General features: G+C 43.4%; 1 protein-coding gene across 1 annotated transcript in view; it reads left to right on the forward strand.

Annotated features, from left to right (window-relative positions):
- Positions 1-14,195, forward strand: part of axdnd1 (axonemal dynein light chain domain containing 1) — a gene marked incomplete at its 5' end in the record, with an annotated part of 368,202 nt that extends 354,007 nt beyond the window's left edge. Inside the window, 2 exons of the mRNA XM_070887184.1 lie at positions 5,600-5,745; positions 13,840-14,195. Coding sequence (XP_070743285.1) covers positions 5,600-5,745; positions 13,840-13,943 — 250 coding nt within the window. The remainder of the gene's footprint in view (positions 1-5,599; positions 5,746-13,839) is intronic.
- Between the last annotated feature and the right edge of the window lie 1,529 nt (positions 14,196-15,724).

Below are 15,724 nucleotides of genomic sequence, written 5' to 3' on the forward strand. Positions count from 1 at the left end.
GTGTGGGGCCATCGCCCAGGACAATCCAGAGTGGCAGTTCGTGCACCGTGTCCTCGTAGGTGACCTTGACCAAGCGCTGCCCAGGACAGTGATGATCTCTTTGGTGTACGTTCTCAGTTTCGTGTGGATGGGGCTCAGGGCTGGTCTGACTGCCTTTTTGCACCACAGTCTCTCAAACATCTTTTTACTCATGATGGATTGGCTAGCGCCAGTGTCCAGTTCCATGGCTATGGGTAAGCCATTCAATTTTACATTTAGCATTATAGGTGGACATTTTGTTGAAAAAGTGTGCACCCCGTGTACTTTAGCATCTGCCTCCTCTCTCTGAGGCTCGAAATTGCTTTGATCCACCATGGACCGATCTTCCTCTGCCACGTGGTAGTTAGCAGGTTTTGCAGAGCTTGCAGCTCGTCTGCAAGCTCGTTGGAGGTGCCCCATTCTTCCACAACTCTTGCAAACATACCCTTTGAAGCGGCATGAATAAGCTGAATAGAAGCCTCCACAATGCCAACAAGGTGTGAATTGCCTTGCATTCATCTTTTGTTGCAGACTCTGAGTCATCTGGCAGTTGCAGACTCATGGTTTCTGCCCTGTACATTTCTGCTCGCAAACACAGTTCCAGTTAATTTATGAACATTTCTAGCACTTGTGCGCTGAGAGATTTGTTTGGTGTTATCGCTAGTGGACATAAACGCCTGTGCTATCGCAATGGCCTTACTGAGGGTCGGTGTCTCTACAGTCAAAAGTTTTCGTAGGATGGTCACGTGGCCAATGCCCAGTACAAAAAAGTCTCTGAGCATCTGTTCCAGGTAGCCATCAAACTCACATTGTCCTGCAAGTCACCTTAGCTCGGCGACGTCGCTCGCCACTTCCTGACCTTCAGATCGCTGATACGTGTAGAACCGATACCTCGCCATTAGCACGCTCTCCCTCGGGTTAAGATACTCCAGAACCAGTGTACACAGCTCCTCATATGACTTATCTGTGGGTTTCACCGGAGTCAGAAGATTCTTCATGAGGCTATAGGTCGGTGCCCCGCAGACCGTGAGGAGGACCGCTCTCCTTTTTGCAGCGCTTCCTTCTCTGTCCAGCTCGTTGGCTACAAAGTACTGTTCTAGCTGTTCGACATAGGCTTCCCAATCCTCACCCTCTGAGAACTTTTCCAGGATGCCCACAGTTTGCTGCATCTTTGCGTTGGATTCGTATACTCGTCGCCAGTTATTATGTTCCTAACACAGATGAGATTGCACACAGGGATGTTAAAGTAACAATGACCTCAGTCTTTATTAAGACACTCCAGAGTGAGGAACAGGCCTTAGGGGCCGGCTTATATACAGTGCTCCCAAGGGATGCTGGGATCCCAAGGACTTCAGGGGATGCACTCCCTGGTGGCAGAACATGGGACTGCATGCTTTACAGATACACAACTCATTGAACCTCTTGTGACACTGAATGTGCGTCCTCCTGATGTTGTCCATAAAAGACACCTCTTCAGATATGCTGGTCCAAAGACGCCTATAAACCACTGGGAAGGTTTTACTTGCACCCCTCCTATTTAATTCGCCCCATCTCCTCTCCTCAGCTGCGATAAGGGCCTCCTTCGCCTCATTTCTGAACTTTCTCGTTCTCTGCCTCCTTCCATTGCGCCTGCTATCTGTAAATGGCTGATTCAGCCCTAGGTTTACTGCGCATGCACGGGCGATCACAGCTGACCAGGAATGCCGGAAGAAAAAAAAGGGAAAAAAGAAAATCAGAAAAGATAAATTCCCTTATGCGCAGAAGGTCCAGTTTTTTTGATCGCAAATTTCAGCTCCGACACACAAATTCAGTTGTGCAAAGCCGGACTTATCGCTATCGCTATGACCAGTCACTGTTTGGGGAATTTTGCTGCGTCCGGTGATAACGGTACCCTAGCGGTAAAAATAAATTCCACCACGATTATCACCCAAAAATGGGCAAAATCACTAAAACCCGAATTTCTAGCCCATAGAATACAAAAACAAAGAGGTTCTGCTAAACCTTTTATAAATCACTGATTAGGCATCAGCAGCGGTATTGTGTCCAATTCTCAAGGATGTCAAGGCCTTGAAGAGGGTGATTTACTACAATGATACCAGGGATGAGAGACTTCAGTTATGTTGAGAGACTAGAGAAGCTGGGATTGTTTGCCTTTGAGCAGAAAAGGTTACGGGGAGATTTAAGAGATTTTCAAATTTATGAAGGGTTTTGATAGAGTAAGTATGTAGAAATTGTTTCCACTGGCATGTGGGTGGGTAAGCAGAGTGCACAGATTTAAGATCATTGGCAAAAGAACCGGATGGGAGATGAGGAGTATTTTTTTTACGCAGCGAGTTGTTATGATCCGAAATGCAGTGCCTGAAAAAGTGGTGGAAGCAGATTCAATAATAACTTTCAAAAGTGAATTGGATATATACTTGAAAAGGAAATATCTGCAGGGCTATGGGGAAAGAGCAGAGGAGTGGGACTAATCCAGAGGGAGCAAAGCAAATAAATAATGCGGAGTGCAGGTCTGAGACCAGAGGCAGACCTGAATGGGAATGGAGCGCAGGCTGAGTGGGAGCAACTCAATAGAGGCAGAATTCGAAAGAGTGACGTCAGAGTAAAAAAGGTGATGCTGGCACAAGGGAAGGAGCTGATTGGTGAGTATCTGGTGAGAGTTTCTTTTTTGAATTTTAAATTTATTTCTGCTAAGTAAGTTCTTAGTTTATTAAATAGAGGCATGGCAGGGGAGCCCAGTCCCATGTGGGAAGTCCTGGACGACCACATGTGCAGGAAGTGTCGCCATCTACGGCAGCTTGAGATCTTGTATTTTGGAGCTTGGACGGCAGCTGAAGTCACTGTAGTGCATCTGTGTGGCTGAGAACTTCGTGGATAGCACATTTCTGGAGGTGGCCATCCCGCAGTTTAAGAGTGTGCAGGCAGAGTGGGAATAGGTAGTTATGGAAAAGGACAAAAATAGACCAGGACTAAAAGTTCTCAATTGGGGAAATGCCATTTTTACTAAGCTGAGATGTGATTTAGCCATAATGGACTGGAAACAGCTACTTGAAGGAAAATAGTGTCAGAGCAATGGGAAGCATTCAAGGAGGAGGTCCCGAGGGCTCAGAGCAAGTATGTTCTCTTAAAGAGAAAGGGTGGGACTAACAAATCTAGAGTCCCCCCTCGATGTTAAGGGGCATAGAGTAGGATAAAGAAAAAAAGGGAGGCTTATGACAGATACCGAGGACTTAATACTGCAGAAACTCTAGAGGCGTATAGAAAGTGCAGGGGTGAAATTAAAAAGGAAATTAGGAAAGCAAAGAGAGGGCATGAAAACATTTTGGCAAGTAAAATCAATGAAATCTCAAAGATGTTTTATAAATATATTAAGAACAAGAGGATAACTAAAGAAAGGGTAGGGCCTATTGGGGACCATAAAGGTAATCTGTGTGTGGAGGTGCAAGATGTGGGTATGATTCTTAATGAATACTGTGTCTGTTTTCACAAAGGAGAGGGTCGATGCAGACATCACAATCAAGGAGGAGGAGTGTGAAATAGTAGGTGAAATAAAATAGTGAGGGGCTTAGCAGCTTTGAAAGTGGATAAATCACCAGGCCTGGATGAAATGTATTTCAGGCTATTAAGAGAAGCAAAAGAGGAAATACCAATCCTCTCTGGCTACAGGTGTGGTGCCGGAGGACTGGAGGATTGCTAATGTTGTACCTTTGTTTAAAAAGGGAGAAAGGGATCGACTGAGTAATTACAGGCCAGTCAATTACAGACCTTGGTGGCAGGAAAATTATTGGAAAAAATTCTGAGGGATAGGATAAATCTTAATTTAGAAAGACACAGATTAATCAAGGACAGTCAGCATGGATTTGTTAAGGGAAAGTCGTGTCTGACTAACTTGATTGAATTTTTTGAGGAGGTACAGGGAGGGTCGATGTGGGTAGTGCATTTGATGTAGTGTATATGGATTTTAGCAAGGCTTTTGAGTTCATTGCACTTACACTTACCCATAGACTTTCGATTAGCTTTAGCACTGGTAATCGCTATAATTAGAAAGCCACTTTGGTGCAGCGCCCTCGAAAGAGTGTCAGAGACCTGTTTGAACAGGATAAGCAACGCTGTATCTCCTTAACCAATCAAATTGAAGAATTATTACTGAGCAGTGCAGAGTCTGAACCAGGGAAGTGTAAGTTAGAATATTTAATTCAATGCCAAATCAGGTACAGAAAGCAAAATAAAGAGAGGGACAGAAAGATGGGATTAAGAAATAGAGATCAAAGAGACAGAAAGAAAAAGCTTTAAAAATGTTTAATCTTCAACAATAATTAAAATCTGAAGGAATGGGACTCCACACTTGTAAAAGTTAATTTTCGGTACCAGAGTGTTTGTCTGGCAGTAATTAAGACTTATAATGCAATTAAAAATTAATTTACACAGAAATGGAAAAGCCCTAACCTCTGCCAAATTTATTGGGTATCTATCATGTAAGTATCCCAACTTCACACCCTTCCAGGTAGTTCAATGCTGAGTCTCTTGGCGTGATAGAGGTATAGTGAAGCCTCTGGAGGAGCAGGGCAACTCGGACAACAACTTCTTGATTTCTACATTTAACTGCGCATGTGCGGTTGCCGGAAGTTGCTGTACGATTTACATTAAAACAACAGTGAGCGCTGATAGCCTCACCATTATTTCTATTGCACAGTCCAAGCCATTGCATCACACAATGTCGACACTTGCATTTCTAGCAGTGATTGCTTTATCGTGATCAGGAGCGGAAACTGGTCGGTGTTTATGCTCCTAACATAAGAACATAAGAAATAGGAGCAGGAGTAGGCCATTTGGCCCCTCGAGCCTGCTCCGCCATTTAATAAGATCATGGCTGACCTGATCATCGGCTCAACTACACTTCCCTGCCCGCTCCCCATAACCCTTTATTCCCTTTTCCCTCAAAAATCTGTCTATCTCCGCCTTAAATATATTCAATGACCCAGTCTCCACAGCTCTCTGGGGCAGAGAATTCCATAGATTTACAACCCTCTGAGAGAAGAAATTCCTCCTCATCTCAGTTTTAAATGGGCAGCCCCTTATTCTAAAACTATGTCCCCTAGTTCTAGATTCCCCCATGAGTGGAAACATCACCTCTGCATCTACCTTGTCGAGTCCCCTCATTATCTTATATGTCTCAATAAGATCGCCTCTCATTGATAGGGGTGCTGAGGCCAATTTTAGTACAAACCAAACACCTGGGACCATTCTGGTTTGTATGGGTCAGCTGCTCACTTCCTTAATCAATTGAACCATTGGGGAACTGGTGGACAGTTAAAGGAATATTGCAGAAAAGTCTCAAGAATTATACTTTTGAACCATTCTATATGAACTATATAATGCAATACTTAATTCAGACATATTTCTTGTAAGTTATTTTATAGCTTAGTGCACTTCCTTTTAAATCTAGTCTTTTGGTAACAATCTGGTCAGGTCTAATCCATGCTCCCACAGACCCATTTTATCTGAGTTGTTAATCACCCATGAACACTTGTCATTTTTGGTTCTTTTTTGACAATTACCTCTACATCTTGATCTTTGGCAGACAAGCAGAGCTGCGTGCCCTGCAAGCAGAGGAACTGGCAACTTCTCTGGATGATCGCCTGCAGGTGGCTTTGGATAAGATTAAGGACTTGACACTAGAGTTGCAAACAAAAGAATTAAAGGAACCGGTTCTGCTTCTAACACAAAGTGAGTTTTCATTCAACAGGAAAGGGTTTCATAGCCAGCATTAGCTTTATGTATTGCCCATGGAATTTGTTGGTAGTGCCATACAGGTGCTTAGCTGTTGGAGAACTTCAAATGACAGGTTTAATTAGGAAGGTTAATTCTTTCAAATTAATTAAATTAATATTGATCCTATAGTGCAGTCGAAACTGAAATTGTATTGTCAAGAATAATGAACACACAAAATAGTTTCAGATAGTATGGGTAAATACATAGGTAAAGGCTTTTTTCTTTCTAGGAAATATCTGCCAATCTCAATGAAAGATAAAGGTACTGATTGTCTCTGGTAATGTGGGCAATAACATTGAAGTTTATATAGCTACAAGTTAATAATTTCTGGTACATTTCTCCAGCTGAGGAAAGACAAATAAAAGAGGGATTAATTCCCCATAAGTATTGAAGCCTATAACACAGTCTTTCAGCATTAATATGTTAATTGTTTTGGCATCTACAATTTTGCTGATATGTCATTTCTAGCCAATTGAACTCTTGAAATAATTAACAATGTTTAGTCTGATTGTCTGAAGTGATGTTCACTTGTAATAGCTTCAGTTATTTAAGGTTGACTAATGTTCACATAAATCAGAAGGCTTTGGAATGTTAAAAATTTTGGGAAGAATGGAAGATGACTCTCAAGCAAGAAGACAACAAAAGAGTTGATGAAACCGAAATGAGCATATCATTAAAACTTACTAAACTGTTCTGTTCCACCCAATGTTCTTCGATATGAAAGAGGTTGTATCTTTCGTAAAACGAAGTTACAGATGACCTGAAAGCATACTAAACCTCTTTTGAACTCTGAATTCTGCCAAGTACATGCTGTTATCTTAAAAAATGATTATTAATATGTTTGGGCTGAACCCTGCTAATGATGATTATTACTACTGAACTATTATAATGTTGCTGTCTCTAGTTTTATAGTTGTTAAATAAAGCAGTTATTAGTAATATATTGAGTGATGTTTCAAGTCCCTAAAGACTTCCAAGTGCGCTAAATGTAATTTCCACAGTGACAAGTTGCATTCACTTTAACTGCTGGCTGAGAGAGTTTCTTTCATAGGTTTATGTAGGTCAACTACTGAGCTAAATTGCATCACACATAAATGGTCAATCTTGATCTAATTATTCTTTTATAATTGTGGGCATATTATGAGATTTTTGATTTCACTCTTCCTACAGTCTTTCAGCATGAACATAAGAAGCTGTGAATGTGAAAAGGCTATTCTTCCTATCAATCTCACTCCTTCCACAGCTGTATGCGAATCCATCCTTTCCTGGGTTCTATCTCAATTATTTAATTTCCTGACAGAAAGTTCTGCATAAACACTACCTAATACTCAAAAATAATCAAGCAATGCTCCAATATATCTCTCCAGTGCCATTATCTTCATTATTCAATCTTGACAGCCTGCCATCCACTGGCTTCTCCTCCCATCTCATCTGACCCCAATTGGCGCAGCATCCATCGGCCTCCTGGAGTATTTCATAATTTCAATTTGTGTCTGTTTTATAATATTCAATCTCATTGGCAATCATATTTTTATTCAGCCATTTCTTGAAAGAGTTCATCAGCACTGCATCAATTGCTTTTCAGGGAGCCGATCCATATCCCCATGTCGCGAAGGGATTTTATTTTCTAATCTCTTCTCGTTTCTTAAATTTGTACTTATGTTCTTTAGATCTGTGCTCACAGTCCAAATCAAATACTATGCAAGCATCTACACCCTCTACGCCTTGTAGGGTTTCTGAAAACTTGAAGCATGCCTATCCCCCCTAATCTTTCTGCTGCAACAGTGCAGAATTTGCTCACAATTGAAATAGTTTTTCCGGCTGGTATATAATCAGAAACCCAAACCTGAAAATTAAAGGAAGCTGGATATCTAAATTGGCTGCAATCTAGTCAGAGTTCATATAACATCATAAAACACAGGCTGCTAACAATATTGTGACACCCAAGTTGAGGTTACACAAGTTATTTCCACAGAGGTCGTTACTATTTCACTATTTCTATTTTTATTTCCATAATAAGGGTATGGAACCCTTCTATTTCTAGTTATTTTTTCACTCTTACCTTTCCTGATTTCCCTTGGCTGTACACCAATTGCGGCCAAAGGGGCTGCTGGAGGGAGAAAGGGCGTGAGCTCTGTTGATGCTGCTGTGAGTCAGCACCTAGAATTGGAGTAGTATGTTTCTGATAATCCTTCTGGTTTTCTTTTCCTTGAAAGGGAAGATACCTGTCTTCCACTTGGCACATCTAAGGCAAAAGGGCTGGGAATGGGATTTCATCACTCTGGAAGGTACATGCTTTGAAACTACATTACATGACTTCATGACACTGACTTTGGTGCTGCAATGCAGTATGCTCAGCTGCAGTCAATATCAACTACTTTTTATAATCTGCACAATGAAATTCTTGGGGTAGTTTGATTTACCTTTGGATATTTTTTGTTGCAGTTTCTCCCCTTTATTGCCCTCTTCTCCTGAATACAGTAACTGATCAGTGTATAGTTCCACATTTGCTAACTGCCCTTTTTACCTTTTCTAAGTGTCCATTATTCACATGAATGCTTAGACAGTGGGTGTTGATGGGGTATTCCACTGTGAGAGGCATTGCAGCTAAACCCAAATCTACCCCTACCTAATGACCCCATGTCCTCACAATCCAGTAGAGACCAATTGGTTGGAATGGGAACCATGGCTGATTTCCCCTTTCCAATCCTGGGTCAGACGCCAACTGTAGGACTTCAATTCCGGCCTGTGCTGAAATGTACTAATTCAACAGAAACCAGAATTTGAAACTGCTGTCTTCTGGTCTCTATGGCATAGTTCTGGATGCATAGAACAATTCTTAGGCCAGAACATTCTGGGATCTGTGCGGGCGTGATTGGAGGTGGATCAAGTGTAAATTTGAAATATCTTGCAGCGGGTCAGGAACCGCATGCCTCTTTCACTTGGGTGTGTTTGCCGGCGCGGCAGCGACCCTATTATGTCTGCAATTACCATCGAATAACTCTACGAGGCCTTGTACTGTGAGTAAGAGCTGTGTGACTTCAGTCCATTTAATACAACTGCAAAGTGAGCGGCAGCATGGCTGGCTGCCTTTTAAATGCCCCTGCACACCAGGACAGGAAACCCCTGGGCCTCCAACAGCAGCGCCGTCAGGTGGTACATCATACATAGTTACATAGTGAATACAAAGAGTTTGCATGCATGACACTAACGGTACATGCAGACGAGCTAATTTAAATCATTGAGGTACTTGTCAGACTCTTAATCGCCTTTTTCACCCTACCTTTCAAATTTCCGTGGATGAGCTTGGGAACCATACCTGTGAACTTGAGGTGGAGGTTGAATGGCCATTGATCCAGCTTATTAGTGTATAGCATGAAAAGTACAATAAAAACTCCCACCTCACAGCTGATCACTTTCACAAGGTAGATGCTGTTGCGGACTGCATTGTCAGCACACATTTAGCTTTCTAGGGTTTGCTAGTGATCTGCCATCTATTCCATCAGCATGGGTGCTGTTTATACTGTCTCACCTTGGTCCTCAGAATTGAACCAGGATGAGCACCAACACTAGCAGCACCAGGCACACCAGTAGCACCAACAATAACACCACCAACCTGCTCCTTAACCACCTGATGCTGCATAGGGCAGAGGGCTGCATCATGCCAGAGGTGATACCTCAGTACAGCATATACAGGCAGAGGATGAGGTTCCTCAACATGACTGAGCAGCAGTGCCAAAGAAGGCTCAGGCTATCGCACCAGGTCATCGCAGACATTTACACATTGCTGGAGGAAGACCTGCAACCCAGAAGAGCAGGTGGACTCGCCTTACCAGTGGCTGTCAAACTCACCAGAGCCCTCAACTTCATAGCCTCAGGCTCCTTCCAGGGTTCTGCAGCAGACATTTGCGGCATATCGCAGTCGGCCGCCCACAGATGCATCACACAGGTCACCAATGCCCTCTTTGACAAGTCAGCCAATTATATCAACTTTGCCACCCATGAAGCCAGTGTTAATGAGTGAGCGCTCGGCTTTGCCACTCTGGCTAGCATCCTAAGGGTGCAGGGCATCACCGACTGCACACATGTGACCATCAGGGCACCTCATCATCACCCAGGGGTCTTTGTCAACACAAGGGCTTCCACTCGCTCAATGTGCAGCTCGTCTGCAACCAAAGCAAGATCATCATACATGTGTGTGCAAAATTCCCTGCCAACTGTCATGACTCTTTCATTCTGTGCCAGTCCACCCTCCCTCAGCTTTTCGCTCTTCCAAACAGACTTTCTGGCTGGCTGCTTGGCAATAAGGGGACCGAAATTTCCCTCTGCCTGAAACGGGTTGCACCTTCCGCTCCTGAAGTGTTTTTTCCGCTGCGTCGATGAGATTGCCTCTTTTGGTAAATTCAGCTCTTTGTCGTTTTTTTTGAAGTGGACAGGAAGTCGGTCATAATGGGGATGGAAGTGGGGCAGTAAGTACTCTAGAGGAACAGAAGTGGAGGCGGGACAGAGTCTCTGCCACTGTCAGTCAGCAGCGGAGCGGAGATGACGTCATGATGTGTGTGTGTCACCACGTTCTCCCCTTCACTTAAATGAGAGAGACTTCGGCATTTTGAAACTTACTGGACCACTAGGGAGGGTTTCGGCTGGGCCAGCGGTCTGGCACCCAAGAGGGGATGCCAGGCTGCCTGTTGGCGGCCTGACCGAACCAGGAGACATAATTGTCGGCCCGACCTGGCAGCTGGCCGACAAAAAGAAACATGGTGGCCGCAGCAGTGTGCCCTCCCCTTGAAGGGCCTCCGCGCTGCCATGGCTCACGGGCTGAAAGCAAGGTGCACAGACAGAAAAAGCTGTCGGGGGCACCGCGCGGCAGATTAAGGATTTTTGGAGCTAAATTTCACGGGAGGTGCAGGAGATCGGTGGTGCGCCCTTTGATGATGCACTTAGGATGGTCGGCACCAGCGGGGCATAAGTGGCGACTGCCAGAAAAATCCCCGAGCTAAATTTCACTGGCGGCGGCCATTGGACCACAAGTCGGCGGTCGCTTGACTCCGCTGCTGGCCACCGCTTTCTGGTGGTAAGAGGCCTTTTTGGGTGCAGCCCTCTGTCTCAGTGCAGTCATGTTTGGCACTCTTTGCAGCAGTCCAATTGTGCAGTGTGCTGCCTGCACACTCCTAGATCAACCTTCAAATGCAATGTGGCCATGGCTCCTTTAAATAGTCAGCTGAAAACGCATCATCGCTGATGTCATCAGACCCGCACCATTTAATAGGGCTGGGTAATGCGTAAGGTGGCCTTAATAGGCCACGTTAACGGAAAGTCGCTCTCAGGAGCAGCAGAGTATGAAGAACAGGGTCGTGACCTGCCACGGCGACCACCTGCACCCGACCCGCCATGGTACAGAAAATTCCGGACTTACATTTTAGTGAAAAGCTAAGGTCTATAGTGTAAGATACTACCTTGGTTGAAAGGAATAGATGGGATAGAAGAAATCACGAAGTCGGGATTAGGTGATGTCATGTTTTAGCTTTAAAAGCCATCAGCACCTCCCATATCACAATTCTTGGGTAGCAAGGATCTGGAGCGTGGTTTCTGCTTGCTTAACATGGTCAGCAGCAGCTTAAATACAACAGAGCTTTGCCCAATGCTGTGATGCCAAACAAATTTGCTGATGCAATGTATCGCAAGATGGACATGAAGTAAGAAGATTACATATTGCTGATACTGAAAGACACTGATATCATAAATATATTTGCAATACTATTTCCTTACCACTTTAGAATACATGTTTAAGATGCAAGTAATTGTGTTTGTTCTTCAACCATAAAACCTTATATTCTCAGTTATTTATATTTGAAAATATGTTATGTATGTGAACCTAACCTAGGTGTCAGACTTGCCACTAGGGGGCACACCTGTGGGAGACTTGTGGGTCACCTGTGTACCCTGGAGCAAGCAGGTATAAAAAGCAGCCCACCATGCTGCTGTCTCACTTTGGAGTTATAGTAAAGAGATAAAGGTCACAATGGTTTGAGCTTACAACACAGCCTCGTGGAGTTATTCGGAACACAACAAAAATATATGTTTGCACTACCTCCTACAGTGCATTTTCAGTATTTGCTGCCTTCTCCAAATCTTATTTCTCAGTTTACTTTTCACAGTGGATTGCAGTTCTTGCTAAAACTGTCCTTGATGTAGTATTGCAGTAGGAGGTTTTTATTCCGACCATCAAGTCTCCAGTGACCAGTTACTTGCACAATAGGTCGGGCTTCATCAATTGATTTTGGTTGCAAAGTCTAAATGCAGCACCAAACCATCTCAAAAACATTTCCCCTCTGGTTTCAGTGCAAACATCAGTCCTGTTCAGTGACACAACTGTATAAAGTGTTGAAAACATTGCAATCTTTATTTTTGTTTTTTCCCCCACCACTCACTGTAATTTGTAAATTTACCACCTGGTTATCGTGTCATGTGGGCTGTCATAGTGCACACTGGATATTATCCTTCCACAGGAGAGCTGAAAACTACAACTCCTATCATGCTCACAGAATTTATCGGCAGTCCTAATTGAAGAACTCAAGCTCTGGGAACAGACCAGAACTCAAGTCCCAGGCCACACAGAGAAGGGTAGGCCCGTGTGGAAGAAGCTTCTTGGAAGCATTTCTAAAATACAATGGATAATCTTATGAGTAAGTTTAGAGTTTTTTCTAAAATGGTATGATTTATTGTGATGTAAATTTATTTTTTAGGAAAATGTATTGTGAATGTGAGGAAGTAACATGCTTGTTCAAAGTACAAAGAACATTGAACACCTTAATCAGTTTTATGGAACTTGGTAGATGGTAGCTTTGGGAAAAAAATGAATAATATAATTGTTTCTGTGGTGTTTGTGATTGTTGATGAGTAGCTTTTCCTACACATCAAGGGAATGGAACTGAATTTTGGCTGGTTAGCATTTAAGACTATTTTAATCAATTGGCATGATTAATTTAAAAGATAGTAGTTATTTGACCCAATCACTGTCTTTCCCCGAGGGACAGTTTTCAGGTACAATGCCGAAGAAATATGTTACTGCAGACGTGCATTCGCCACAGGTCATTTTTAATTGTATAGATTTTCTTTAACACAATAGTGAAAGGTTGCAAGTGGCAGAAAGCAAGATGTCATAGAATCATAGAAATTTACAGCACGGAAGTGTCACCTAATTGCTGCTTTTGATTTCCCTCATCCTACTTTCTTAATCCTTCTTAGTGTCCTGTATTACGGCCATTGGCCTTTCACCTAGGTTTCACAATTTACAAAGTTCCTTAAAATACAGGCTTTAGTTGTAAAATACAAACACAGGCAGTAAAACTCAATTGACACAAGAGACTTTTTTGAAAAGTTCATAAAATATTGGCTAATGTTGGAAGATATGAACAGGAGGAAAAATACCCAGAATGACACAGGAAAGGAAGAGCAACGATTAAAAATGTATCAGGAATAGCAAAACTATGAATGTTCTTGAAGACTGTGCTGAACCATTTATGAGATAATAAAGATTTAGATGCTTAAGATTGATTAGACAATTTTATTGATGTATTTATATTTTTCCAAATCAGAAGTTTAAGCATTGCACAATACAAAGGGGGACCCAAAATATTAAATTAAATTGTTGCACATATGGTTAGAGAGCCCTCTCCTCACTAGACACTGAAAGAAAATTTCCGTGCTCACCTCTGAAAAGAAAATTGACCGGAGTGTAAACCAGACTGCCAATTTGCTATCACCTGTTTTGCTCTACCACCCAAGACGACTTTTACCCCCATGCAATGTTCCCGTTAAGCTGAGCAGGTGCTCGACAATTAGGAGGTCCCATGGAAGCTGGAGGTCCCGTGCAGGCTGCTTGCCGGCTTTATAACGGAATACCACACATGAGCGAAAATTTGAATGGGCCGCACAGCCCGTTAAAGGAACCACGCACCCAAAAAATAATTTGCGGGAACAGTGTCCTTTTAAAAAAAATCTCTCATTGTTGATGTGTTTGACAACAAATATTTAATCTTTCTTCTAGGTCAGCTGCCATCCAGGACTGCATCTGCTAAGTCTATTGTGGAGGTCGCAAAGCCTACCAAAACAAAAAGCAGCAAAACCACCAAGTCTAAGACCAAAAAGTAATGGTCATTGCCTTATTATTATGACATCGTGTTACACCTTTACAACATAAAAACAAACCATTTTTTTCAAAATTCTGTGTTAAGTTGTGTTTTTTTTCCAATGATGCAGAACATACTTCAAATGGCAATTGGCAGCATTGTTTTGAAGTAAAGTTGAAAGTGTGCCATAAGTGAACATCTGTTCCAACCTTTTGGCATTATTGTCATGAAGTCATCACAAGCAAATGTTTCACAAAACTGTTCAAACCAATATTAAACACACTTAATTTAAAATAAAGCAGTATCTTTGTTTAACTGTGTTTTAAAGATTAAGGGCCACAAATTTCAGAGGAGACCTATTGAGAACAAATCTCTGGTAGGGCAGAATTATCTCCGTCCCATGGGTGTGGATGTGCCTATGACCCTGTCCTATATCCGAGGATATTTACATATTTCTGATGGATGCCTGCACCATTTACAAAGTTGAGAGAGTAATATGTCCTTACTATACAGTATAAATGCACATGAGGCCCATACTAGAGAAAAGGTCACTCTGTGACCAGTAACCTTTATTCCAGCACTGAAGTGGAGAAGATGAGTGGAGCTTCCCCTTTTATACCTGAAAGTCCAGGTTCGGAGTGTCTCCCACAAGTTCACCAGCTAGTGGTCAGTGTTCTCACGGTGTACAACTGAGGTCAGTTTATACATGGATTACAATGGCAGTAGAATACATAACATCACCTCCCCCCCTCAAAGTCTTATTGGGATCACAGGTTAAGTCTCTCTGGTTGTTTATGCTCCCTTGTAGAGCACCTGAGTTGGGGCTCCGGTTGTTGGGCGCTGGCCTGAGTGTCTGCTGTTTGCGGTGCCTCAGGCCTGTCCGGACTGCTCACAGTGACTGGGCTCTCCTCGGTCACCTGTGGTGGAGTGAACTCTATATCGTGTTCTTCCTCTGCTTCTTCTATGGGGTTGCTGAACCTCCCTTTTGTTTGATCCAGGTGTTTGCGGCAGATTTGTCCATTGGTAAGTTTAAGTACCAGAATCCTATTCCCCTCTTTGGCAACCACAGTGCCTGCGAGCCATTTGGGCCCGGCAGCGTAGTTGAGGACAAAGACAGGGTCATTGACATCAATACATCGCGCCCTCGCATTCCCGTCATGGTAGTCACATTGTGACCGGCGCCTGCTCTCAACAATTTCTTTCATGGTGTATAAGGGATAACCTGGTTTTGAGCGTCCTTTTCATTAGCAGCGGGTGGAACCCCTGTGAGTGAATGTGGTCGGGATCTATTAGCCAACAGGAGGCTTGATAAGCGGCTTTGTAGGGAACCCCCTTGGATTCTGAGCATCCCCTGTTTGATTATCTGCACTGCTCGTTCCGCCTGGCCATTTGAGGCTGGCTTGAACGGTGCCGTTCTGACATGGTTGATACCATTTCCTGCCATGAAGTCCTGGAATTCAATGCTTGTAAAGCACGGGCCATTGTCGCTGACCAAGATGTCCGGTAGACCATGGGCGGCGAACATTGCCCGTAGACTTTCTACCGTGGCAGAGGATGTGCTTGAATTGAGAATGTCACACTCGATCCATTTGGAGTAGGCGTCTACTACAACCAAAAACATTTTTCCCATGAAAGGACCTGCGTAGTCCACATGGATGCGTGACCATGGCTTGGCGGGCCAGGACCAGGGACTAAAGGGGGCTTCCCTGGGCGCATTGCCCAGCTGGGCACATGTGTTGCACCTGCGAACACAAAGTTCCAGGTCTGCATCTATCTTGGCCACCAAACGTGTGACCTGGCAAT

This window comes from Pristiophorus japonicus, chromosome 8, assembly GCF_044704955.1.
Source record: "Pristiophorus japonicus isolate sPriJap1 chromosome 8, sPriJap1.hap1, whole genome shotgun sequence".
Taxonomy (NCBI): domain Eukaryota; kingdom Metazoa; phylum Chordata; class Chondrichthyes; family Pristiophoridae; genus Pristiophorus; species Pristiophorus japonicus.